At 45.6% G+C, this 25,262-nt stretch overlaps 1 protein-coding gene across 4 annotated transcripts in view; it reads left to right on the top strand.

The window, feature by feature from the left end:
* LOC115472691 (FRAS1-related extracellular matrix protein 1-like) overlaps window positions 1–25,262 on the top strand; it is a 215,467-nt gene that overhangs the window by 47,698 nt on the left and 142,507 nt on the right. For 3 of the 4 annotated variants that reach the window (XM_030207047.1, XM_030207048.1, XM_030207050.1), the window contains exons 11-15: window positions 4,639–4,835; window positions 7,100–7,190; window positions 18,073–18,240; window positions 19,883–20,091; window positions 21,522–21,615. In XM_030207047.1, the coding sequence (XP_030062907.1) occupies window positions 4,639–4,835; window positions 7,100–7,190; window positions 18,073–18,240; window positions 19,883–20,091; window positions 21,522–21,615 (759 nt within the window). The remainder of the gene's footprint in view (window positions 1–4,638; window positions 4,836–7,099; window positions 7,191–18,072; window positions 18,241–19,882; window positions 20,092–21,521; window positions 21,616–25,262) is intronic. The other variant, XM_030207049.1, reaches the window with a different exon arrangement.

Below are 25,262 nucleotides of genomic sequence, written 5' to 3'. Positions count from 1 at the left end.
CTTCCACAATGTTGCATTCATCTTGTACACCTTCCCCAAGACAAACCAAAGAGAAAACTCTCAGCTCGAGCGGGGACCTGCTAATCTGAAGTGGGGGGGTCAAGAACCCAAAATCAGGGGGCATAATTTGGCCCGACTCGCCGCCGCTCCCCCCCCCCCCCCACCCACCGCAATGCCACATACCTTGATCACATGCTCAGTTTCACTAAAACCGAACATGCGTGCAACTAGAGGGAAGCAGGGCAGGCAATGTAAGGAGAACAGCGCTGGAGAAACACTTCAGCTGGAGGCGTTGGGGACTTCCGCCAGCTAAACCAGTGGCCCTGGATCTATTTTGGGGGGGGGGGGCATAGGGCCCCGTGGACCCTCCCAATAGCTACGCCACTGGCTTTAGGTGTGACTTCTTTGGTAATATAATTGTGTACTTCTGTAATTTTAGTAACATGTTAGCAGCTAGTTAGCAGACAAAAGCAGGGCAAACAAAACTTCCACAAAATAGTCAAAGAATACTAAAAGGTGGAAGAGGATTGTTCCAGTATAAATCAGGCACAGGAGAAGTCCAAGCTTCTGAAAATACTTTATTTTCCAACAGTATCTGAATGTTCCAATAGTCACTGACAATGTAAAATCTGGATCCGCCATAGATGTCAACACATCAGACCCTACATGGGCCATGTTTTGGCACAAAGCCTTCCTCAGGGGTCACCAAATAGGCCAAGCAAAAATGGTCAAATTTATGATGATGATGAAATCCAGAAAATATCAAAATCAACTCCAGTATTACAGAATCAACCGTGAAAGGTTTTGCTATACTGTACCCCCCCCCCCACCCCCAAACCTTGAAATGAAAGAGGGAGTAGCACTGCCTCCAAAATGGCAGTGACCTGCTCTACCCAGTGCATCCTGGGATGTGCTGGGCGGGGCTTCCCCAACATATAAGGGAGAAACTCTTCTGTTGAGGGTCGGGGGTTGCCTACTAGGCCACCAGTGACTTTTTTTGGTGATGGGGGTTTAGGGGGGGGGATACAGGTTCACTGGAACTCCAGCCCCCCTGTATCAGTGTCCGGGTGCTTGGGGGTCTTATTCATGTGGGGGGTCCAGGGAGGACCAATGGTGGCAGCCCGGGCTGACAGAGACAGTCTGCTTGGCTTGGATGGGGTGGGGAGGAAGAGTGGAGCCTTAATCCTATTGCCAGCTCAGAGCTGGTGTAGGGTTAAGGTGGTATTCCACCCATATGATCAAAACACAGAGTGCTCTGATCATGCGGGCAGAATACCACAGAGCTCATTTAAATATCATTTAAATGTGCTGTGCGGTATTCCCTGGTGCACTCATTGTTTGCTTTGCCAGGGCTCCTCTCTTTATGCTGTGTTGGTGAATGCGGGTGCTAGTGGCCTGTAGCGCCCATGTTTACCTTTGATCAATGGGGCCTAAGAGTGTTTGGTGTTAGGGGGCAGTAACTAGATGAGGTATGGGCAGACAGTGGGTGTGGAGACTCACAGAAACAGAAGCCTGCGCAGCCGCGTTGCTGATCTGTAAGGGCAGGCTTCTACATGGAATGTTGCTAGTGGAATAGCAACATTCCATGTAGAATCTCAAATAGTAGCAACATTCCATCTAGAATCTCCAATAGTAGCAACATTCCATGTAGAATCTCAAATAGGGAAAGGGAAATGGGACTTGATATACCACCTTTCTGAGATTTTTTGCAACTACATTCAAAGTTGTTTACATATATTCAGGTACTTATTTTGTATCAGGGGCAATGGAGGGTTAAGTGACTTGCCCAGAGTCACAAGGAGCTGCAGTGGGAATTGAACTCAGTTCCCCAGGATCAGAGTCCACTGCACTAACCACTAGGCTACTCCTCCACTCTGGTAACCAAAAAAAAAATCTAATGCATTTTAGTAAAAGGGCCCCAAAATGTTATTACTTTACTGTGTGACAACACTACAGAGTTATTTTGTATGAGATGCTATCAGGGATTTGCTAACACATATTCAGTTCTCAGTATACCTTAGGAAAAAAAAGTGCAGGCAAAATCAGTTTAACATGCATAAATTGATACATGCAAAGTTGATTTCCATGCATTAATTTTTCTTTTATAGACAAAAGAGTTTGAAATGAGCCAGTGAACTGAAAGAGGTCCAAATATCTAGAAAACTTGCAAAAATAGCAGGAAAAAGGCCTGGATATAATGTTGCAAGGAAAGCAAAAGTAGTTCAATGAAATAAACAACAAAAAAATACCTTTTACAAAAGACATGTCTTTTCATCAAAAGAGAAAAGGACCTCAGAAATTCTCCAGTTCCAGCAGAAGCATTGTAAGGAGTTACCATCAATCATCAGTCCTGAAAAGCGAGCAATTCTTTGCCTTGTACATCCGTAGATGTTATCATATCCTACAGCACATCTTTGGGAGAGCTGACACAAGGCTGAATTAGATTTTAAAAAATTGACACTAGATAAGGAAATGGGATGTACAATATCCAAGAAAGCACAGGCCACTTTCCTTACAGAAAGCTACACAGACAGAATGCTTTGAATTCTTTACAGGGTATGATACCTTAGTTGAACTAAAATAAGAATAAGGTAAGGATGTTGTTCCATGTGCTTTCAAGATGACGGAGACCACTCTTGTATGTTTCGAAAGGCTGAAATGACTGCTCCCTGCTTTTCTTAACTACACTACCGAAGGCAGATCTACCAAGACTAGACTGTCTATTAAAACAATTTATTCTTGGTAGATCTTCCTTCGGTAGTGTATGAATTGAGGTTGAAGGGGGGCAGACTCAGGAGTAATGTGGGATCGCTTAGGAACAGGAAGAATTAGGGGTTACAGAGGACGGGCAAACTGGATGGGTCATATGGCCTTTATCTGCCGTCATGTTTCTAAGTATTTTTTTTCCCAGAGAGGGTGGTAGATATGTGGAATGCCCTCCCGCGGGAGGTGGTGGAGATAAAAATGGTAATGGAATTCAAACATGCGTGGGATAAACACAAAGGAATCCTGTTTAGAAGGAATGAATCCACGGAATCTTAGCGGAGATTGGGTGGTGACGCTGGTAATTGGGAAGTGAAACTGGTGCTGGGCAGACTTCTATGGTCTATGCCCTGATCGTGACTAAATAGATAGGGATGGGCTGGAGTATAAATTTTAAGGGGCTTCGATGTTAGCTCCAGAACTTAGTACAAGAACAGTGCTGGGTAGACTTCTACTGTCTGTGCCCTGAGAATGGCAAGGACAAATCAAACTCGGGTATACATATAAAGTATCACATACCATGTAAAATGAGTTTATCTTGTTGAGCAGACTGGGTGGACCATACAGGTCTTTAACTACCGTCATTTACTGTGTTACTATCGGGCTCATTTTCGAAAGAGAAGGACGTCCATCTTTCGACATAAAACAGAAGATGGACATCTGTCTCACAGAGATGTCCAAATCAGTATAGGTGAAACCTGATTTTGGATGTCTCCAACTGCAGTCCGTCGCAAGGACATCCAAATTTCAAGGGGGCATGTCGGAGGCGAAGCGAAGGCGGGACTTGGGCATGCCTAACACTTGGACGTCTTTGATCCATAATCAAAAAAACCAAGGACGTCCCTGATGACCACTTGGACGTTTTCACCTGGACGTGTTTTTATTATGAATAAGGCAGAAAAAGGTGACCAAAATGACCAGATGACCACTGGAGGGAATCTGGGATGACCTCCCATTACTCCCCCAGTGGTCACTAATCCCCTCCCACCCTCAAAAAACATCTTTAAAAATATTTCGTGCCAGCCTCTATGCCAGCCTCAGATTTCATACTCAGGTCCGTGACAACGCATGCAGGTTTTAGTGGGTACTGCAGTGCACTTCAGAAAGGCGGACCCAGGCCCATACCCCCCTACCTGTTACATTTGTGGAGGAAACAGCAAACTCTCCAAAACAAACCACAAACCCACTGTACCCACATCTAGGTGCCCCCCTTCACCCCTTAGGGCTATGGTAGTGGTGTACAGTTGTGGGTAGTGGGTTTTGGGGGGCTCAGCACACAAGGTAAGGGAGCTATGTTCCTGGGAGCAATTTATGAAATCCACTGCAGTGCCCCTTGGGTGCCCAGTTGGTGTCCTGGCATGTCAAGGGGGACCAGTGCACTACAAATGCCGGCTCCTCCCATGCCCAAATGGCTTGAATTAGGACGTTTTTGACATGGACATCTTTGGTTTTGAAAATCGCCGAAAGTCATAAACGTCCAGATCTAAGGACGTCCAAATCTAGGGATGTCGAAATTTAAGGATTTGGACGTCTCTGATGGTATTTTCTAAATGAAAGATGGCCGTCCATCTTTTTTCGAAAAATACAGGTTTCCCTGCCCCTGGATTTCGGTGTTTTGCAAAGACATCCAAATCGCAACTTGGACGTTTCTTTCGAAAATGCCCCTCCACGTATATTCTGTATTGTGTTGACATTGTAATGTAGCATACTATGCCATGCTTTGTATCGTTATTTGAATATTTTTACTGCTGTAATTGTCTATTGCTTATGTTGGACTTATTCTTGCTGTGTACACCGCCTTGAATGAATTCCTTTAAAAAGGCAGTGAATAAATAAATAAGACTAGAATCCAAATGCTGTAATTTCATTTTGCAGATCATGACAATTCACATCCTGCCAGTGAAAGATCAGTTGCCAAAAGAAGCTCCTGGGGTCACAAGGCACCTTGCTGTCAAAGAAAGTGAAATTGCTTATATCACAAAGGACCATCTGCAATTCACAGACACCGAATCTTCCGACAGTGAACTTATGTATACTGTGACTAAACCCTGTTTCTCACCTGCCTCTCCAGGGTATGTAGTAGGTAAAGCCGTCTTGTCTATTATGAGCTGAAATATGAGGAAGTGATCCAAAGCCAGAAGGATGCTTGGGTGCAGGAAAAATGAGGTGATAGTGCTATTTAGAGTACTGTGTACAATTCTGGAGGCCGCACCTACGAAAAATAAACAGGATGGAGTCAGTCCAGAGGGCGGCTACAAAATTAGTAAGCGGCCTTGAACACAAAAAATATAGGGACAGGCTTATGAACCTCAACATATATACGCTGGAAGAGAGAAGGGAGAGAGGAGACATGATAGAGACGTTTAAATATCTCGAGGGCATTTATGTACAGGAAGAGAGCCTTTTTCAAATCAAGCTCTGGAACAAGGGGGCATACGATGAAGTTGAGGGAATAGGCTTAGGAGTAAAATAAGAAAGTACTAGCCGTTGAGCCCGTAAAAACGGGCTGGTATTGGGGTTTTCCTTCCTTCCCCCTCCCTCCCTCCCTCCCTCCCCGCGAGGTCGCCACCGCTACCCCCCCCCCCCCCCCGGAGTCGCCGCCATCCCTCCACCCGGCCCGGGCCCTCTCTCTCTCCGCTACTAAACTTACACATCCATTCGCCGGAACGCAGCACGCACATCAGCTGAGCTGCCGTCGGCCCTTCCTTCTCTGCCTGTGTCCCGCCCTCCTGTTGTTACAAGAAATGATTTATTTTGGGGAAAATAGCTCTAGAGCAACTCGCCACTGTTTATAATTTAAGAGCAGGTGCTGTATTTATAAGTTTTAGGATATTAATTTCTCCACCAATCACCAAAGGTGATAATTGCAATAAATTAAATAAATTAAGTATATATATATTCAGAACACAAAGAGACCGTATTTTTAGCTTCAAAAAGATTGATTTAATATACACTTGCACACGAGAGGTAGGTTTTAAGAGATCTTTACAGGTAATCTGTGCATAAAATAGAACAAAGTAGCAGGTAGGTTAACTTACAAGTCCTTGTTACAAGCATGCTGTGGTCCAGCTGATTGATGAGCACATGTTGAGGAGCAAGGCATCAGGGCTTCTGCAGTGAGTGAATCTGAGTTGCTTGCATTCTGAAGAGAATCCGAGTTGTTTGCAGTGAAGAGAATCTGAGTTGTTTGCAGTGAAGAGAATCTGAGTCTTGGGGAAACAGCTTTTGCTTTTATACCTTGCAAGCTGCAGGAGGATATGCCATGTGGATCTTTGCTGGCTTCCTGTTTTTTTTGCACACAACCCCTGAGTCCTGGTCTCATGTTTGCACACGACCCCTGAGTCCTGGTCTCATGTCTTATGACATCACGAGACTTGCTGTCTGGCAAATGGTCTTTTGATGTCCTGTTCAGTCTCTGGGGCAGATACACATTACAAGTCCTTCCTTTCTGCACATGTCTGGAAGCTGATGGGAGGGGCAGGTATACCTTTGACAAGCAAATGTCCTGTTTATGCTTCCTCTGAGTTCTTTGTTTTATTCAGGTGCCCACCTTAGTCCATCTTTTGTTAGGTGGGAGGGCAGAGGAAACTCTTTTGTGTTTGTTAAGTGTTTGTAATTAACTATCCCTGCTCTCAGAAGTTCCCAGAAAAAGGAATGGAGAGAGAGGGGCTTGAAATGAAACTATTCTCTCTGCTGCAGTGTCAAATATATATTTTTAAAAGATACACAAATATATTGGTGTATATATAATCCAGCAAATATGCTACATATTTCAGTAATAAACTGATACCATTACACTGTGACGTAATGTCAGCGAGGGCGGGACACAGGCAGGGAAGGAAGGCCGACGGCAGCTCAGCTGATATGTGTGCTGCGTTCCGGCGAATGGATGTGTAAGTTTAGTAGCGGAGAGAGGGCCCGGGCCGGGTGGGGGGGGGGGGCAACGATAGCGGCGACCTTGGGTGGGCGGGTGGGGGGGAGCGGTATCAACCTCGGCGGCGCAGTTTCCCTCTCTGTCCCGCCCTCGTCATCACGTATTGACGCGGGGGCGGGACAGAGAAGGAAGTCTGTACTGCACATTTGCGAGTGAGTCGGTCACTCGCCGTTTATATGTTTGATTATTTCACAGAAAGGGTGGTGGAGGCATGGAATGGCCTCCCGGTGGAGGTTGTGGAGTCGAGGACTGTGTCAGAATTTAAAAAGGCATGGGATAAGCATGTGGGATTGCTTAGGAAAAGGAAGAGTTAGGGGTTACAGAGGATGGGCAGACTGGATGGGCCATATGGCCTTTATCTGCCATCATGTTTCTGTTTCTAACTTGATATTTTTGTTATAGAATTCGTGATGCCGGCAAGCTAATCTTTATGGACAGCATAAAATCAATGAAAAAAGACCCCTTTCTTCCTGCACTGAAATCCTTCACGCAGGTAAATAAGGTTATTTGGATTTAGTAGCATAACATACCAAATGATGGCAGTTGAAAACAGAAAGGGTCCATCCAGCCTATCCAGTGACGTGTTTAGGGTTGTAACTTCCGCTGCATGCAGGTTGCCACCTACGTCTTTTTGGAAGCCCAGTAAAATGTTCCTGCCGCTCTTTTGGGATGAATCACTGAGCAGATTATCCTATTACTTGGCTACTAATTAGGGCTGTTCATCGATTAAAAGTTTTAACCACACCATTAATCACGATTACATTTTTTAATCATGTGCAGTTCCCCCCCCCCCCCTCACATTTTCACCTGTATAGTGCAAAATATAGACTGCAGATGTCAATTCTCAAAACTGACATATTGTACTTGTATTTTCTTACCTTTGTTGACCAGTGATTTTATTTTTCTAATCATCTTAGTCCCTGTCTCTGGTTTTGTTCCTCTGTCTGTGCTCTGAACTCTATTTTCAGGGCCTCCTCTCTCCTCACTATTTCTTTTCTCTCCTCTCTTCTTCACTTCTTCCCCTATAACATCTTTCACATTTAACTTTCTGCCATTTTTCTTCCGCCTTATATCTGTCTTGTTTCTATCCCTTCCCTTCCCCTTCACCCATGGGCACAAATCGCCTCTCTCCTCCCCTCCATTGGCAGCATCTCCTCCGGTCTCTCCTCCCACCGCGTGGGCACCATCTCCTCTCTAGCATCCTACTCCTGCAGCAGGAAACAGGAAGTTTCATCAGAGAAGGTGGGACGCTAGAGAGGGTGGGCTCTGGTTACAGAGAGGAGTGGAGCAGCGTGTGCTTAATGCTGCTGTGTGTACAAGGCAAATTCAGAGGGTGGCGGGCAGGCGGGTTGAGATGCCAGAGAGCGGGGTGCCTTGAGAGAAAAGGCTGCCAGTGTACGGTGGCGGGTAGGACAGAACAAGCTGCAGGAGCACCGGAGAGGGAGGGGGCAGCGGTAGGAGAGAGCAGCACGATGCGATTAACTGAGTTAAAATTATTGGTGCGTGTTTTAAAAAAAATTCTGGGGCGATTAGTCGCATTAAAGAACTGCCCTACCAATTTCTTCCTGTTAAGGGATCCTTTTGGGTTTCCCCACATCTTTTTCAATTCTTTTACCATTTTGTTTGGGGATCCATTCTATGCCTCCACTACTCTTTCTGTGAAAAACATATTTCCTGATATTGTTCCTTAGTTTGCTGTTTTAGCTTTGGTTTCTGGCATCTACTTGTGCTGCCTGCTTTCCTTTGGAAGAGGTTAGGATTTGCATTAATACCTTTCAATGGGCGCCACAAGTGAGGCGCCTGGATGCAGCGTTCTGAGCACAAATTCTGTAACAGCATCAGGGCACCAAGATACCATGATAGAATAGTAACACAAGTCAGCCTCTACATGGCCACATTTAGGTGCGTGCACCACTTGGGAGTATTGTGTTCAGTTTTGGAGGTCATATCTTGCTAAGGACATAAAAAGACTTTAAGCAATTCAGAGAAAAACGGCGAAAATGATATGGGGTCTTTGTCACAAGACGTTTGAGGAGAGACTTGAGGACCTGACCATGTCTGCCCTGGAGGAAAGCATAGACAGGGGTGATATGATACAGACACTCAAATATTTTAAAGCTACTAATTTGCAAACAATCCTTTTCCAGAGAAGAGGAGGTGGTAGAAATAGGGGACATGAATTGAGGTTGCAGGGCGGCAGCGGCGTAGCAAGGGCAGGGCGGTGGGAGCGGTCCGCCCTGGGTGCACGCTGCTGGAGGGGTGCACAGAGCAGCCACACGCGTGTCGGCTCCGCTGTTTCCCTGCTCCCTCTGCCCCGGAACAGGTCACTTCCTGTTCCGGGGCAGAGGGAGCAGGGAGCCAGTGGAGCCGAGAGCCGTGCGGCTGCCCCCAGCAGCCAAGGATGCACCCGGGGGGGGGGGGGGGGTGCACATCTGCGATTCGCCCCGGGTGGCAGCCGACCTAGGATCGTCACTGCAGGGGGGCCGACTCAGAATGGAATAACGTCAGGATGTGCTTTTTCAAGGAAAGGCTGGTAGATAGCTAGAATGACCTCCCGCGGGAGGTGGTGGAGATTAAAACAGCAACAGAATAGAAAAATGTGTGGGATAAACACAAAGGAATCCTGTATGGAAGGCATAGAACCGAACAAGCTTGGCAGTGATTAGATGGCAACACCAGTAACTGGGAAGCAAAGTCAGTGCCAGGCAGACTTCTACAGTCTGTGCCCTGATCATGGCTGGACAGATTCAGCTTCCGTAGTTGAAGAGCAAGGCCGGGCCGGAGTGGGCTTCGATAACAGCTTCAGAAGTTGGAGAATAAGGCTAGTACTGAGCAGACTTCTACGGTCTCTGCCCTGAAAATGGCAAGGACAAATCAAGATCAAGTATATATATGTAGTGTTACATCATACCTTATGCTAGTTGGGCAGACTAGATGGACTGTACAGGTCTTTATCTGCCGTCATCTACTACGCTATGTTACTATGTTGTGCCATGTCAATATCAGACATGAATGTGTGCTCCTACATGTGAATAAATGTTAAGTGTGTAAATGTTGTCATGCCCATGCCCCACCTATGATTCTCCATTTTGGGAACGCCCCCTTGCGTTTATGCGTAAAAGGGGAAATTCTAGGCGCTACTTCCGTGCCAAACGTTTGGTGCGGAAAGCTGTTCTAATGAATGCAAGGCACCGAAACGGGGCAGATACAGCAGATCCACACAAAAACACATGTGCCTGTTTATAGAATTGCACCCGTGTTTCCATGTGGATCTGCAAAGGGGTGTGGCCATGGGAGGGGCATGGATGGGAGGGGCGGTCCCTTAAAAAGCATGCAGTGTTATAGAATTTGTGCACTGGGATTTACACCTGGCACTGAGAGCATTACTAAGGCAGGTCCTTCAAGAGAAAAGGAAAATCAAAACTGCAAATAGGACCTCCAAGACGGCAGGTAAGCAAGAGCACTCCCTCAGACCGAAGGCCTCAGATCACTGGGGTAGCCAGACATTACATGTTTGGGGGGAGGGGTTGGGCACAAACTTTTTGCCCTGCCCCTGTTCTCTGCCCCCACTCTGCTCTCTGGGCCCCCCCCCCCCCCGCCACTCAGCTCCCAACTCAAATTATAAATGCCTTTGCTGGTGGGGATCCCTAAGCCCTGCTAGTGGAAGAGGTCTTCCTTCAGCAGCCAGAAACTCCCTTATGTTCGCAATCAGCCAGTGGCGTACCAAGGGGGAGTGGGGAGGTGGTCCGCCCCGGGTGCACGCCGCTAGGGGGGTGCCGCGCGCTTGTCGGCTCTTCGTTTTCATGCTCCCTTTGTTCCGGGGCAGAGGGAGCATGAAAACGAAGAGCCGGCAGGCACGCGGCACCCCCCCCCCCCCAGCAGCGTGCACCCGGGGGAGTTCTTTCGCCGGGGGGGGGTCGAGGGGGCGCTGCACCCGGGGGGCGGGGCGCATTGGCGATCCGCCCCGGGTGTCAGCCCCCCTAGGAACACCACTGCAATCAGCAGACCTTTCTGTGGGCCAACCCCCTCTTGCGCGCTCAGTTTATGCAAATGCACAAAAAGCAAGCATGAGTAGGGATGGGGGCCAGCCCTGCAGCAACCCACGGAAAATGCTGCTGACAGCGAGCATAGGGGAGTTTCTGGCCACCGCAGGAGGACGTCTTCCACTGGCAGGGCTTGGGGATTTCTGCCAGCCATAGCAATGGTGCCACAGTTTTGAGGGGGCCTGAGACCAAAGTGGGGTAGGTTCAGGCCCTCCTTCTCCTCCATAGCTGTCCCACTGCTTCCGAGAATTTAACGTTTGACCACTTGAGGACCTCAAAGCGCTTCATTTACTCTGGAGCCTCAAGAGCGTCTCTCTGTAGTTCTGCTCAGAAATGGCACCCACTGGCCATCTAGTGATGCTTCTATAATACAGTGAGGCCCACCTTTTGCAGACAGGGGCTGTCCTTTGTGTGCATTGTTTTAAGGCAGTGTGTTTGGTGGATCATAAATGTGAACATACACAGCTGGCTCCATAGAGAAGGTCTATAACAACTCCTTTCTCTCTCTGCCCCATCTTACATAGTAACATAGTAGATGACGGCAGAAAATGACCTGCACGGTCCATCCAGTCTGCCCAACAAGATAAACTCATATGTGCTACTAGGCACAGGTATATGATTCCAGTCTGGAAGCTTATGAGTAAGAGGCTCAGGTGTCACAGGAGACTAGCTGTCAAAGAAAGAATTAACATGCCTATAATTTGTAATTAGATGTTTGCATCTTGAGGTTTTTTTTTAAGAACAGCAAAACGAAATAAATGAATACAAATGTAATAATGGCAACTGTCAAAATATTTGGGCTGGTGTGGGTACAGAGTCTGCTTGATATGGTGCTTGTTTATAGTAATTGTGAGTTAGTTGGTATATATAATATTTGAAACCTCGCTTGGCTAAAAGGAGGTTGAAGTGAGCATGGTAACATCCAGTGAATGATCAACCACTTCAATAAGGCATTGCGGGGGAAGGGGGGGGAAGAAAGATTAAGGTAACTTGTTCAAAGACTCAGTACATGAGATGAGATCCTTGCCTCAGAATCTTAGAGCTACCAGGTTTCATGCATTCTTAATGACATATCAGCAATTACATACATATAATTTATATATGCTAAATATACATCCATTATGCAAATCTGCACATTTTTTTCCAAAATAAACATATGTTTTCTTGATGGCATTAAACACAAATAAAATTATTTTTCTTTTTCCTATGTCAGTATTATTTTCAATGTTATAAGAATTTCTACTAATCCGTCTACATCTATGTGCATGTAATGCAAAAGCAGTAGCTCTCTGCCTGATATTCAAAACGATTTAAATGGCTCGGAGAGGCTCCTAACTATTTAAATTGCTTGCCACTGGCTAACCAGTTAATGTCACTGAATACCCGCAGTTGGCACCCGAACTGGAACTGGCTAACTTGTGGGCATTTCAGGGGCGGAGTTGTCCTTATGGGCTGGATTCTGTATATGGCGCCTGAAAAATTCACATGGAAAAAAATTATGCCAACGCATATTCTTTAAAGTATGCCTAAATTTTATAGAATAAATTTCCGTGCAGTATATAGAATACGCTGAGCACTTGCTTACATTTAGGCCACATTTTACTTGGTGTAAATCCCGATGCCTAAATTAGGCGCAGATCGGGCGTATTTCATAATAATGTGCATAGATTTTAGTAATGTCCATGCCCTGCCCATGGCCACACCCCCTTTTCAACTATGTGACTTAGAATTTAGGTGCACCACGTTATAGAATACACTTAGTAAGTTGGTCATGTAAATCTCAATGCCGATTAGTGCTGATAATTGTTTATCACCCAATTAACAGCGCTGATTAGCTTGTTAACCAAGTTATTCACATCGTTATAGAATATACTTTGGTTTCCACACGGATTTTCAGGCGCCATATATAGAATCTGGGAATATGTGGTTAAGTGCTGGTATTTAGCCCTTAACCCCACAAGATAACCGCTTAAATGGGGTCACATAAAAAAACAATCCTGTCTTATATGGTTAATCTAATACAGTTAAGAGCTGAATATTGTACTTAACTGCATGATTTTTAGCAGCCAACATACAACTCGGCATTGAATATCTGAGAATTCAGCCAGCGGCGGACATAAAAATGTAGAAAGTCAGACTGCCAGAGCTGAAACAGCCGGTACTGTATCACACAGACACCTGCATTTAAAAGCTCTCCTTTTTCCTGATTCCATTTTGTAACTCCCTTATCCGTTATTTGTCCTGTTTGTCCTAATTAGATTGTAAGCTCTTTTGAGCAGGTACTGTCTCTTTACGTCCAGTGTACAGTGCTGCGTACATCTAGTAGCGCTATAGAAATGATAAGTAGTAGTAGTAGCTCAGAAGAAGGGACTTCTTGGCCTTAAAAACTTGAGTCTTGGTTTGGGTTTGGAGAATTGATTTTTTTAAAAATTTCCTTGTACTTTATGGTAGATAATGTGCTCTTTTCCTCGCCCCTAAACAGCCTCAGGATTTTTTTTTTTTAATGGAGAAGACTGCCTAAGGGGCTCTTTTTCAAAAGGGAAAACCATCTAAAAAGTGGCATAAAGCAGAATTTGGACATTTTTCGCACAAAAATGTCCAAATCAGTATTTTCAAAACCTATTCTTTTAGACGTTTTTCTATGCTGTTCATTTACAGTGCATACAGATTTCAAGGGGGATGTATTGAGGGCATGTTAAGGGTGAGATTTGGGCGTTCTTAAGACTTGGAGGTTTTTCAGCCATAATGGAACAAAATAAAATTGTCCAGGAGTAAAACTAAGACATTTTGAGCTAGACCTGTTTTTAGAATGAATAAGGACAAAAAGGTGCCCTAATTGATCAGAAGACCTAGGGGAGACCCCCCCCCCTCCCTTTCTCTCCCCAGTGGTCACTGACCTTTCACCCCCTCCCCCACCAAAAACAAATGTGATTAAAAACATTACCAGCCTCTGCTGGTCCATTAGAACAGCATGCACAGGTCCCTAGAGTAGTCTAATGGTGGGTGCAGTGCATTGTAGACAGGTGGACCCAGGCCCATACCTCCCACTACCTTTTACACTTGTGGTGAAAACTGTGAGCCCTCCAAAACTCACCAGAAACCCACTGTACCCACATATAGGTGCCCCCCTTCATCCATAAGGGCTATTGTAGTGATGTACTGTTGGGGGTAGTGGGTTTTGGGGGGCTCAGCAGACAAGATAAGGGAGCAACAGTGAGATTTGTACCTGGGAGCATTTACTTGAAGTCCCATTGCTCTCTTGGGATGTCTGGGGGATCAGTCTGCTAAAAATGCTGGCTCCTCCTACATCCCAATGGCTTGGTTTTTTACGTTTTTCACTTGGATGCTTTTTTTTCAAAAATGGTGAATAAAAACCGTACAAAGCACAAAGCCTTGTTCAAAACTGTAGTTTTGAAAAAAAAGGATAGGCGTTTTCTTTTTTTGAAAATGATCTTCTTTCCTATTCAGATTTTGGATGTTTTGTATAAAACATTCAGTCGGACTTAACGTCATATCGAAAATGCCCCTCTACATGTTTTGGCTGTTCTTCTAGTAAATCCTTAACCGACTTGCTATATTCACTCCATTGCTTTTATGTTATTACATTTTTTTCTTTTCCTGTTTTGATTTACCTTATTCTTGGTCCTTCTGTTTTGTGGACTAATATTTGATTGTTATTTCCTCTTTATATATATATATTTCCTATTTGTTTTAATTCTATTTCTGTCATTCAGTTTGGATGGTTGAATGTGTAATATATTAAATTTTATAATTAAAGTTTTTAGAAAAGCAGCTCTTAAGGGAGGAAGATTTGGTGAGAGGAAAATGTTTTCATTTCCCATCACCATGCATTGGCATAAAAGAAACTTAGAGGAAAGACTGGACATATGTTATTTATTGTCTACATAAATGAGGAAGCTTCCTTTTTAACAAGAGAACGTTGACAGCATATGCTTATACAGGCTTGAATCTTCAAGGCTGACTAGGTGTCCATCCCAAGAATTTTTATACACACACAGAGATGTTTTCAGTTCAGTGTGCAAAGAGGGTTCAGATGTTGCCTGGAAGTGCATGTTCTAACAGTGTGCAAAGAGGGTTCAGATGTTGCCTGGAAGTGCATGTTCTAACAGTGTGCAAAGAGTTCAGATGTTACCAGGAAGTGCGTGTTCTAACAGTGTGCAAAGAGGGTTCAGATGTTGCCTGGAAGTGTATGTTCTAACAGTGTGCAAATTTCAGATGTTACCAGGAAGTGCATGTTCTAACAAAAAAGTACTGCTGGGGTGGAGAAGAATAGTCTGAAGGTGATGTTCTGCTTATGCAAGGGTCATAAGAACATAAGTATTGCCATATTGGGACAGACCAAAGGTCCATCAAGCCCAGCATCCTGTTTCCAACAGTGGCCAATCCAGGTTACAAGTACCCAGCAAGATCCCAAAACAGTAAAATACCATTTTATGCTGCTTATCCTAGAAATAAGCAGTGGATTTTCCCCAATTTTAATAATGGCTTATGGACGTTTCTTTTAGGAAGCTAGCCAAACCTTTTTTAAACTCCGCCAAGCTAACTGCTTTTACTGCATTCTCTGGCAAAGGATTCCAGAGTTTAATTACATGCTGACTGAAGAAATATTTTCCCTGATTCGTTTTAAATTTGCACACTTTGTAGCTTCATTGCATGCCCCCTTGTATTTTTGGAAAGAGTAAACAAGCAATTCACGTCTACCTGTTCCACTCCACTCATTTTGTAGACCTCTATCATATCTCCTCTCAGCCGTCTTTTCTCCAAACTGAGAAGCCCTAGCCACTTTAGCCTTTCCTCATAGGGAAGTTGTCCCATCCCCTTTACCATTTTCACTTCAAGCCATGACTGCCCAGAAATACATGAAGGCTGATTTAATCTCTCCTCTCCCCTTCCATTTTTCTACCTGCTGCTACTGTAACCTCCTTTTTGCTCGACTAATAGTACTTCTTTTACCATAAACCATCTTCATGGTCATTTTGTTCAATGGACTGTAGAGCAAATGTGTATTAATGAGGGTCGGAATTTAAGCAAGTAGAAATGCGAACGTGACATTAAGCCTGTTTTCTTCGGTAAGGCGATGAACCCTGTGTGCAGTTTTAAATATCTGGGGGTCATTGTGGATACTATTTTAAGCTTTGGTGAGCAAGCATCAAGTGTGAGTAGAAAGGGCTTTTATGCCGTTTGGCAATTAAGATCCAGTGAAACAATATTTGGATGAAGGCACATTGCATATGTTAATCCGTGCGTTTGTAGTTTCAAGGCTGGATTATGCAAATATAGTGTATGCTGGATTGTCTCAGGGGAATTTGAAGAGACTTCAAACACTATAAAATACGATTAGGCTACCTTAAGAAATATGATCACATTACACCTTTATATAAAAGTTATCTTTGGTTACCTATAGTGGAAAGAATTAAATTTAAGGTTTTGAAGTTGGCACATACAGCATACTATTACTGCCGGCCATCTTGTGTACATGGCATTGGTGCTGCTATGTATTCCCAGTAGGGAAAGGGAAGGGCGCTTGATATACTGCCTCTCTATGGTTAGTCAAAGCGGTTTACATATTTATATAAAAGTACTTAGGGGCCCTTTTACCAGCAGCGTAGCTAAATGGGGCCCGGGCCCCCATAGATTTGGCCCTGGACCCCCCTGCCGACCACCCTCTCGACCCCGCCCCCCTTCCCGCCGCCAACCCGCCGTCGCCTACCTTTGCTTCATCGCATGCCCCCTACATTTAGGGAAGAATTTTATATATAGTGAGTAAAGTCAAATGTGCAATTCTGGCCATGTGGCCAAATTTCACACGCAATGTAATTGCCAATCAGCTTTGATAATTGGCCACTAACAAGCAATCAGTGGGCATCAATTAGAATTTACGTGCACAACTTGCTAAGCATACTTTATAAAGTGGTGCGTGAAAATTCCACCCATGCAATCTCATAAGGGGGCCATAGGTGGGTTGTGGGCATTCCTAAACGTTACGTACACTGGTACAGAATATGCCCAATCCGCATCTGACTTAGGTGTGGGCATTTACACCAAGTTTTAGCTGTTGTAAGTGGCTGCGCCTAAATTGTAGTTGCAGGGACGATGCTACCCGTATTCTACAAACCGCACATAACTTTGGGTGAGGTTTATAAAATAGTACGAAGCGCGTTTTTTTGGTGATGGATTGTTTCGGCGACATATGTAGAATTTATGCCTTGGTGCACATTAATTCTGTTAGTGCCTGCTAAGCTTTGAAATCATTAAGAGGCCCTTTCCAGGGGTGTAGCCAGACCTTGAGGTGGAAGGGGGCCAGAGCCGAAGTAGTGCTCAATTTCACTAAAAGGAGCCTGTGCCCGACATGAAGGGAGGAGAGAGCAGGGCAGGCAATGTGGCGGCACCATTACAGATCAATGCTGGATGAAGTCTTCAGCTGGCGGGGGTTGGGGCAGTGGCGTAGCCAAGGGTGGGCCCGGGTGGGCCTAGGCCCACCCACTTTGAGCTCAGGCCCACCCAGTAGCAGCACACCTATGATGTGGCTGACAGGGATCCCCAAGCCCCACTTTACATTGTTTTACTACTGTTTTATTAAAATTCTATTAACTTTATATTTCAAATTACTATGTAAGCCGCATTGAGCCTGCATTATGTGGGAAAGCGCGGGATACAAATGTAATAATAATAATAACCAGCCAAAAACTCCCAACAACTCTCCCTCCTGCAAACTTTGTAAATAGCAGATCTTTGCCTGCAGTGAGCAGTGACCGATACATACTGCTCACAGCGGCCCCACAGCCTTTCCTCTGATGTATTCCCGCTTATGCGGAAACAGGAAGTTGTATCAGAGGGAAGGCTGTGGGGCCAACATAAGCAGTGTGTATTAGTTGCTGCTTGCTGCCTGTGAAAATCTGCTATTTAAAAGGTATGCAGGGGAGGGGGGAAGTTTGAGAGACCATATGGCATGCAGGCGAGAGAGGGAGAGACCAAATCACTTGCGGGATAAGGCAGAGTTCTTCTGCCTACCCATCTTGGGCCCAGGCCCACCCAAAATTGGGTGTCTGGCTACACCCCTGGGTTGGGGACCCCCTCCAGCCAACCAGGGGCTCGGAGCAAATTTAGGGGGCCCAGGCCCTTGGCCCCAGCTAGCTACGCCACTGCCTTTTACTAAATCTGTGCGCTAACGGAATTGGTGCATGGAAAATGTCCAATGTGTGTAAAGGATGTTTTGTTATTCTTGAGAATACCATCTGACAATGAAGTTATTAATTACGTATGGTAGGAAATAAAGCATATGATCTAATTTTTTTTCTTTAATTTTCCCAGCATGCTGTAACCCATCAGAAAGTGGCATATATGCCCCCTCTCGGAGATATAGGTCCTGACCCATTGTCAGTTCAGTTTGAATTTTCTGTCAGCGATCGGCAGGGAGGAGTGGTGACCGAACTTGTCTTTAACATCACAGTGATGCCTGTGGATAATAGAGCACCAGAGGTATTTATCAACTAGCCTAATTGTCTGCTGATACAATGTCTTCTTAATGGCTTTGAGCTCTGCAACATTATTGTAAATAAGAATCTGAAAAGATAAAAATTGCAATTAGGATTGATTTATTCAATTAGGATTTGTCATGGCGTAATATGCCCATCCCAAACAATTTGTCAAATGTAGAAATAACTTTTTACTTCTCTCAGTCACTGTCTTGGGTCCCAACATGGACCATGTTTCGCATGCCACTGTTTCAAGGCACCCAATTAAAGCCCTTTTTAATACGTGTAAGGCCCACACATTGCAATCTTAAACCTATGAGGAAAGGCTAAAACGGCTAGGGCTTCTCGGCTTGGAGAAGAGACGACTGAGGGGAGATGTGATAGAGGTTTATAAAATACTGAGTGGAGTGGAACGGTATACACGAATCGCTTGTTTACTAGGACTAGAGGGCATGCAATGAAGCTAATAAGTAGTAAATCCTATATAATAAAACACACCTCCAACATTCTGAAGCTGACTGCATGGCTGAGGCATTCCTGCTCTCTGTATCCATCTCCTGAATTGACATCTCGTACTTCCGGGTTCGTCACAAGCAGAAGTGACCAACCACACGAGGTTTCTCGGCTTCAGAATGTTGGAGGTGCATTCTATTAAATAGGATTGGTCAGTTCCTTGAAGCTCAGCCAGAGCTCAGCGTCCTGCACAGTAACGTTCAGACACCAGAGAGAGGGGGGGGGGGCTGACACCAGAGAGAGGGAGGGAGGGGGGCCTGACACCAGAGGGGGGGGGGAGGTATCTCTGTCACACACACACTCTCTCACACAGTCAATGTCTTTCTCTCTCTCACACACTCTATGTCTCACACTGTATCACATTCACTCTCTATGTGTCACACAGTCACTCACACACTCTCTTGGTCTCATATACTCAGTCTCACAGAGAGTCTATGTCTCACACACACTGTCTCACACACACTGTATCTGTGTGAAACACACTCTCTCTCTCTCACACTGTGTCTCACATACGCACTTGCACACACTCATTCTCACACACATACACACACACACTCACACCCAGACTCACTCACTCTCTCTCACACACACACACTCGCACATTCACTCTCTCTCTCACACACAGTCACTCTCGCATACACTCTCTCAAACATACACTCTCTGAGGAAAACCTTGCAAGCGCCTGTTTCATTTGTGTCAGAAATGGGCCTTTTTTACTAGTTTAAAATATTTCTTCACTCAACTTGTAATTAAACTCTGGAATTTGTTGCCAGAGACTGTGGTAAAAGTAGTTAGCTTAGCAGGGCTTAAAAAAAGGTTTGGATAATATCCTAAAAGAAATGTTTCTAGGATAAGCAGCATAAAATCTGTTTTACTGTTCTGGGATCCTGCCAGGTACTGGTGACCCAGATTGGCCATTGTTGGAAACAGGATACTGGGCTTGATGGACCTTCGGTCTGTTCCAGTATGGTAGTGCTTATGTTCTTATGTAACATGTAGTGCACTTATAGTGCTGCTTTTCTGTGCACATACATATGCAAGGTGCCTGTAACTGCCCACATACAGTTATGGAATATCCTTTTAAATGTTTTACTTGGTTGTCTTGGCATTTTACAAGCTGATCACTGTTCTAGATTTTCACAAATCCCATTAAAATGGAAGAAGGCTCAAGTTCATACATCACTGGGGAAAATCTAATGGTGACAGACGTGGACTCAAAGAAGGATGACCTCCGAATTCAGCTGAAAAGACGTCCTCACCACGGCAATGTGGACATACATGGAGTTATTATGCTGGAAGGCGATATGTTCACCCTGCAGGAACTTCATTCTTTTAAAGTCAGGTAACTGATATAACTAGTCTGTAGTTAGGAGGAGAGTAATTGTATGACAGTGCACATAGGGCGGCAGTCAAGGCAGATAGGTGCATATTTTATTTATTTATTTTGCACATTTATACCCCACGTTTTTCCCACAGTTTTGCAGGCTCAAAGTGGCTTACAATGTATTGATAGGCTATTGCCAGATCAGAGGAGATACGGTTACAATTAAATTCAGAGGTGATACGGTTACAATTAAATTAGATAGGATAGAAGAAGCAGGGAAAGAAGAAGATAGGGAAAGGATAAAAGTGTCTAAAATGGTCTGAAAAAATGTTGGTAAGATGGACTTCCGATTATATGGTAACTTCTTGGAATAAGCTGAACCTTTAATTCGACGCACGCACCAAGATGATCTTGCATGATGCATATGTTATGCTGATCTGTTCTCTATCTTTGCTGCTGAAAACAAAGCCGTAGCAACAGAACCAGACCTCAAATTTTGGGTAGGCCACTTAGCAAACTGGGTGGATACATGTAATCTTCACATCCCGCCCCTCCCCAAACTCAAAACAATAAATACCACAGCTGGTGGGAATCCCTAAGCCCCGCCAGCTGAAAACCTCCTTGAATGTGGCCGTGACTCTTACCAACACATCTCCATAATCAACGGCAGCTTTTCTTAGGCACTTGACACCGGCACCTGGCACATGCTTGGTTTTCCTGCGCATGCGAGAAGACTGAGAATGTGCCAGATGCCGGTGACAGGTGCCTATGAAGAGCTGCTGCCAACTGCACAGCTGTGCTGATGAGAGTTCTGGTCGCACTTGAGGAGGTTTTCAGCTGGTGGGGCTTGGGGTTCCCCACCAGCTGCAGTAAGTGCGCTGCCTCTGAGTGGGCCCAAGCTCAACGTGAGTGGGCCCTCGCCCACCCAGGCACGCACAGGGCTATGCCACCCACTGGCATAGTCACCGGTGGGCCGGGGCCCACCCACTTAGGGCTCAGGCCCACACAACAGTAGCACACGTTTAGCGGTAGCTGGTGGGGATCCCAACCTCTGCCAGCTGAAGACTTCCCCCTGAAGGTAATGAAAACGCTACTCTCCACGATACTGGCACCTGCGCATGCTCAGTTGTCAGTGCATGCCTGCTGTAGACTGCCAAGGTGGAAAGAAGCGTTTTCCCTCCAGCTGAGATATTTTTTTGGTGGTGGGGAGGTAGAACACTTGGTGTCCACCCACTTCTTGCCCTTGCCCACCCAAAATCTGTTGTCTGGCTACGCCCCTGGTAGACGTTCCTTTTCTACCTATGTGATCTATGTAAATCCAGGCTTGTACTGTGCTATTTTTCCTCACGTATATCAATGAACCATATGACGAAAGCATTGACAGACACGGTAAACCCAAACTCGGTCCCTGGTATCATTTCAGTATGATTTTTTTTTTAATTTTAAAGGTATCAGCATGATGATTCAGAAACATTTGAAGACGAAATTGTATTTTCAGCAACAGATGGACTGAACGCTGCAGATGGAGTGTTAGCAGTGCAGGTAACGTAAGACTGTAATCGGCTGTAATTAGAAAGTATTAGTCACGTGTTATCAGTGTAAACGTCACCAAGCGCAAGCTCGCTTTAATCAGATGCTGCTCGATTTATATTTAATCTTCTTCTGTTAATGTGTTGAAAAGCAAGTAGAGAATAGCATTCAGCCAGAACTGTGTTTGTATGTTTTTCCTCAATATTTTGTAGGGAATGAGGAGACATTTTGGCCATGCATCCCTTTTAGAGGATTGGCTGTTATCCAAATAATTGTTTGCACCCTATCACAGTCACTGTTGAAATTTGCTCTAGTGCTTTCTCTAAACTCATTTTCCTCTGTTATGTACTGAAAATGCTCTACCTTTTTATTCTTTTGGATCTAGTCCAAAAGATAAAAGGAATTGAAACTTTTGAATGATAAAAGCTTATTTATTTGCCATCCAAAGTTTAAAACATTGAGTGCTAGCAGGTACTCTGTGGTTTGATAGCTATCAGTTTAAATGTGAAAGTATAGCATTCAAAAAAGCCCTTGGGAACCAGGGCGTCATAGTCAATACTCAAGAGTGACACCTGGTGGCTAGACACAGGTTCCATGATTAGAATTCTGGAAGGAGTCCTGTTGAATGGCTTATGCCAGCGTTCCCCAAACTGTGCTCCGCGGCACGCCAGTGCGCTGCTGCAAACCTATAGGGGTGCCACGGGGCAGATGGGAGTTCACACGCCAACCACCGGAACAAGTTGCAAAGGAGCAGGGAGCGCACTTCCCCCACTCCTACAAAAATGCTGATGTGAGCTGCACACGGCTGGGGCAAGCTACCGATCACAGCTCAGCTGTGATTGGTCACGGAGCCTGTCTGGCTTCTAAAAGGGCCATCCCGATTGGGAAGCAAGGAATGAGGCTCTTTGCTTCCCAATCAGGATCACCCTTTTAGGAGCCAGACAGGCTCCGTGACCAATCGCAGCTAAGCTGTGATTGGTAGCTTGCCCCAGCCATATGTGGCAGGAAAACAGCGGTCCTCCGTCAGAGAGAGAGATTTTGTACATAGCAGCTGGCAGAGAGAAAGAGATAGTAAGCCAATGTAAGCACAATTTTAAAAAATAAGCAGAACTGTTACGCTTTGTTATGGTATTTCTTTTGAGTTAGGGGTGCCATGAAAAAATGAGACAGTTTGGGAACCACTGGCTTCAGGACAAATCCCTCCTTTCAGTACCCTTCTCCACCACTGCCAACTCCAGGCTCCGCCCTTTCTGCCTCGCCTCACCCCATGCATGGAACGGACTCCCTGAACCCATACGCCAGGCCCCCTCCCTGCCCATCTTCAAATCATTGCTTAAAGCCCACCTCTTCAATGTCGCTTTCGGCACCTAACCACTACACCTCTACTCAGGAAATCTAGACTGCCCCAACTTGACATTTCGTTCTTTAGATTGTAAGCTCCTTTGAGCAGGGACCGTCCTTCTTTGTTAATTGTACAGCACTGCGTAACCCTAGTAGCGCTCTAGAAATGTTAAGTAGTAGTAGTAATGCCCAAAACACTGGAAAGAGCTTGTGATGAATAGCTGTATGCCCTTGTTTGGCAGCTTAACCCCCCTAGTGGTATTACCATGGGACTACCACTAGGGGTCGACCAACAACACTTTGACCCCCCAGTGTACACAGGCTGGGAGCATCTAAGGATTGTCCCTACCCCCCACCAATAACCACCAAAGAAATCCCAAGTTGATGCTGGGGTGGGGGGCCTACTTTGTTGTCAGAGGGAATTGGGAGAGGGTAAGAGGAGCTACTCTGTTTGGTAGCTACCTCTTTATTGCCACTTGTGTGTGCGTCAGGGATGATGCAAAAGCCAATGTAGAAATTATTCTAAACTAGCCGTTGAGCCCGTGAAAACGGGCTACTTTTGGAATGGGGGGGTTTCTGAGCCCCCCCCCCCCCCAGAGTCGCCGCCGCTGCCCGTCCACCCGGCCCGAGCAGCACTGTAAACTTACATCAGCATGCAGCAGCAGGCACATCAGCAAAGCTGCCGTCGGGGAGGGCTTCCTTCTCTGCCTGTGTCCCGCCTTCGTGTGACGTAACATCGGCGAGGGCGGGACAAAGGCAGAGAAGGAAGCCTGACGGCAGCTTTGCTGATGTGCCTGCTGCTGCGTGGTGATGTAAGTTCACAGTGCTCGGGCCAGATGGAGAGGCGGCGGCGACTCCGGGGGAGGGGGGAAGGGGAGCAGTTCCGACGTCTGCAGCATGCCAGTAGAGACTTCCCTCTCTGTCCTGCCCCCATCATCACGTATTGAAGCGGGGGCGGGGCAGAGAGGGAAGTCTCTACTGCGCATTTGCGAGTGAGTGCGGTCACTCGCCGTTTATATGTTTGATAGATGTGTTCCCATTGTATAATGGGACAGCCCAAACCATGTCCAATCATGCAGGGATCTAAACTGGAAATAGCAGCTTTCTAAAGTCAGTATTTGCACATGTGTGCAAGCTTCACACGTAAAGGCTGATGTTTGCATGTTTAGATGCTTCCAATAAGGATCTAAATATTTGGCAAAACCTATGTGGAGATGTTTGTCTTGTGGAGGCCAAAATGATTGGGGGGGGGGGGGCTGAGGGTCTAATATTGTTGCTTTTAATTAAACTCTGGAATTTGTTGCCAGAGAATGTGGTAAAGGCGGTTAGCTTAGCGGAGTTTAAAAAAGTTTTGTACGGCTTCCTAAAGGAAAAGTCCATAGACCGTTATTAAATGGACTTGGGAAAATCCACTATTTCTGGGCTAAGCAGTATAAAATGTTTTGTACATTTTTGGGATCTTGCTGGGTATCTGTGACCTGGATTGGCCACTGTTGGAAACAGGATGCTGGGCTCGATGGATCTTTGGTCTTTCCCAGTATGGCAATACTTATGTATTTATGTTCCCTTTCTCTGTTTCAATACCTTCTCCTTTTTTCTGTTTTCTTTTACCTTTAATGCCTTTTGTAACTCCTGATTTTAATCTCTTCTCTTACCTTCCCTCCTCGCTATCTCCCATTCCTTCATCCTGTGTTTCTTGTTCTCCTTCGCTCTTCTGCAGACTCCCAGCCCTCTTCTCTGTTCTATCCCGTTTTCCCCTTAGATTGGATAAATTGGATTTCTTCCAATTTATTCTGTGCCTCTGCAGTTTTTCTTTCGTTCCTTTTGTCTTCCAGCTCTTTCTTTTTTCCTGTCTCGATCTCTATAGATGTGGGGGAGGGGGGAGGAAATTTTTGTTGCCTTTATATTTTGTTTTAGTTTTCATCTTCATTTTAGCATGTGCTAGTATGATATAACATGTAGTAGAGTGAAATAGCTTTCATTATAGAAAATGCTATATATGATATACGTATATATGTACATATCAAACATATAAACGGCGAGTGACCGACTCACTCGCAAATGCGCAGTAGAGACTTCCCTCTCTGTCCCGCCCCCGCGTCAATACGTGATGACGAGGGCGGGACAGAGAGGAAAACTGCGCCGCCGAGGTTGATACCGCTCCCCCCCGCCCGCCCGCCTGCCTGAGATCGCCGCTACCGTTCCTCCCCCCCCCCCCCCACCCGGCCCGGGCCCTCTCTCCGCTACTATTTGCCGGAACGCAGCATGCACATCAGCTGAGCTGCCGTCGGCCTTCTTTCCCTGCCTGTGTCACGCCC

The sequence above is a fragment of the Microcaecilia unicolor genome, chromosome 6 (assembly GCF_901765095.1).
Source record: "Microcaecilia unicolor chromosome 6, aMicUni1.1, whole genome shotgun sequence".
In the NCBI taxonomy this organism is placed as follows: Eukaryota; Metazoa; Chordata; class Amphibia; order Gymnophiona; family Siphonopidae; genus Microcaecilia; species Microcaecilia unicolor.
The sequence above is the reverse complement of the archived record's forward strand: the minus strand, read 5'-3'. Positions and strand labels throughout refer to the sequence as shown.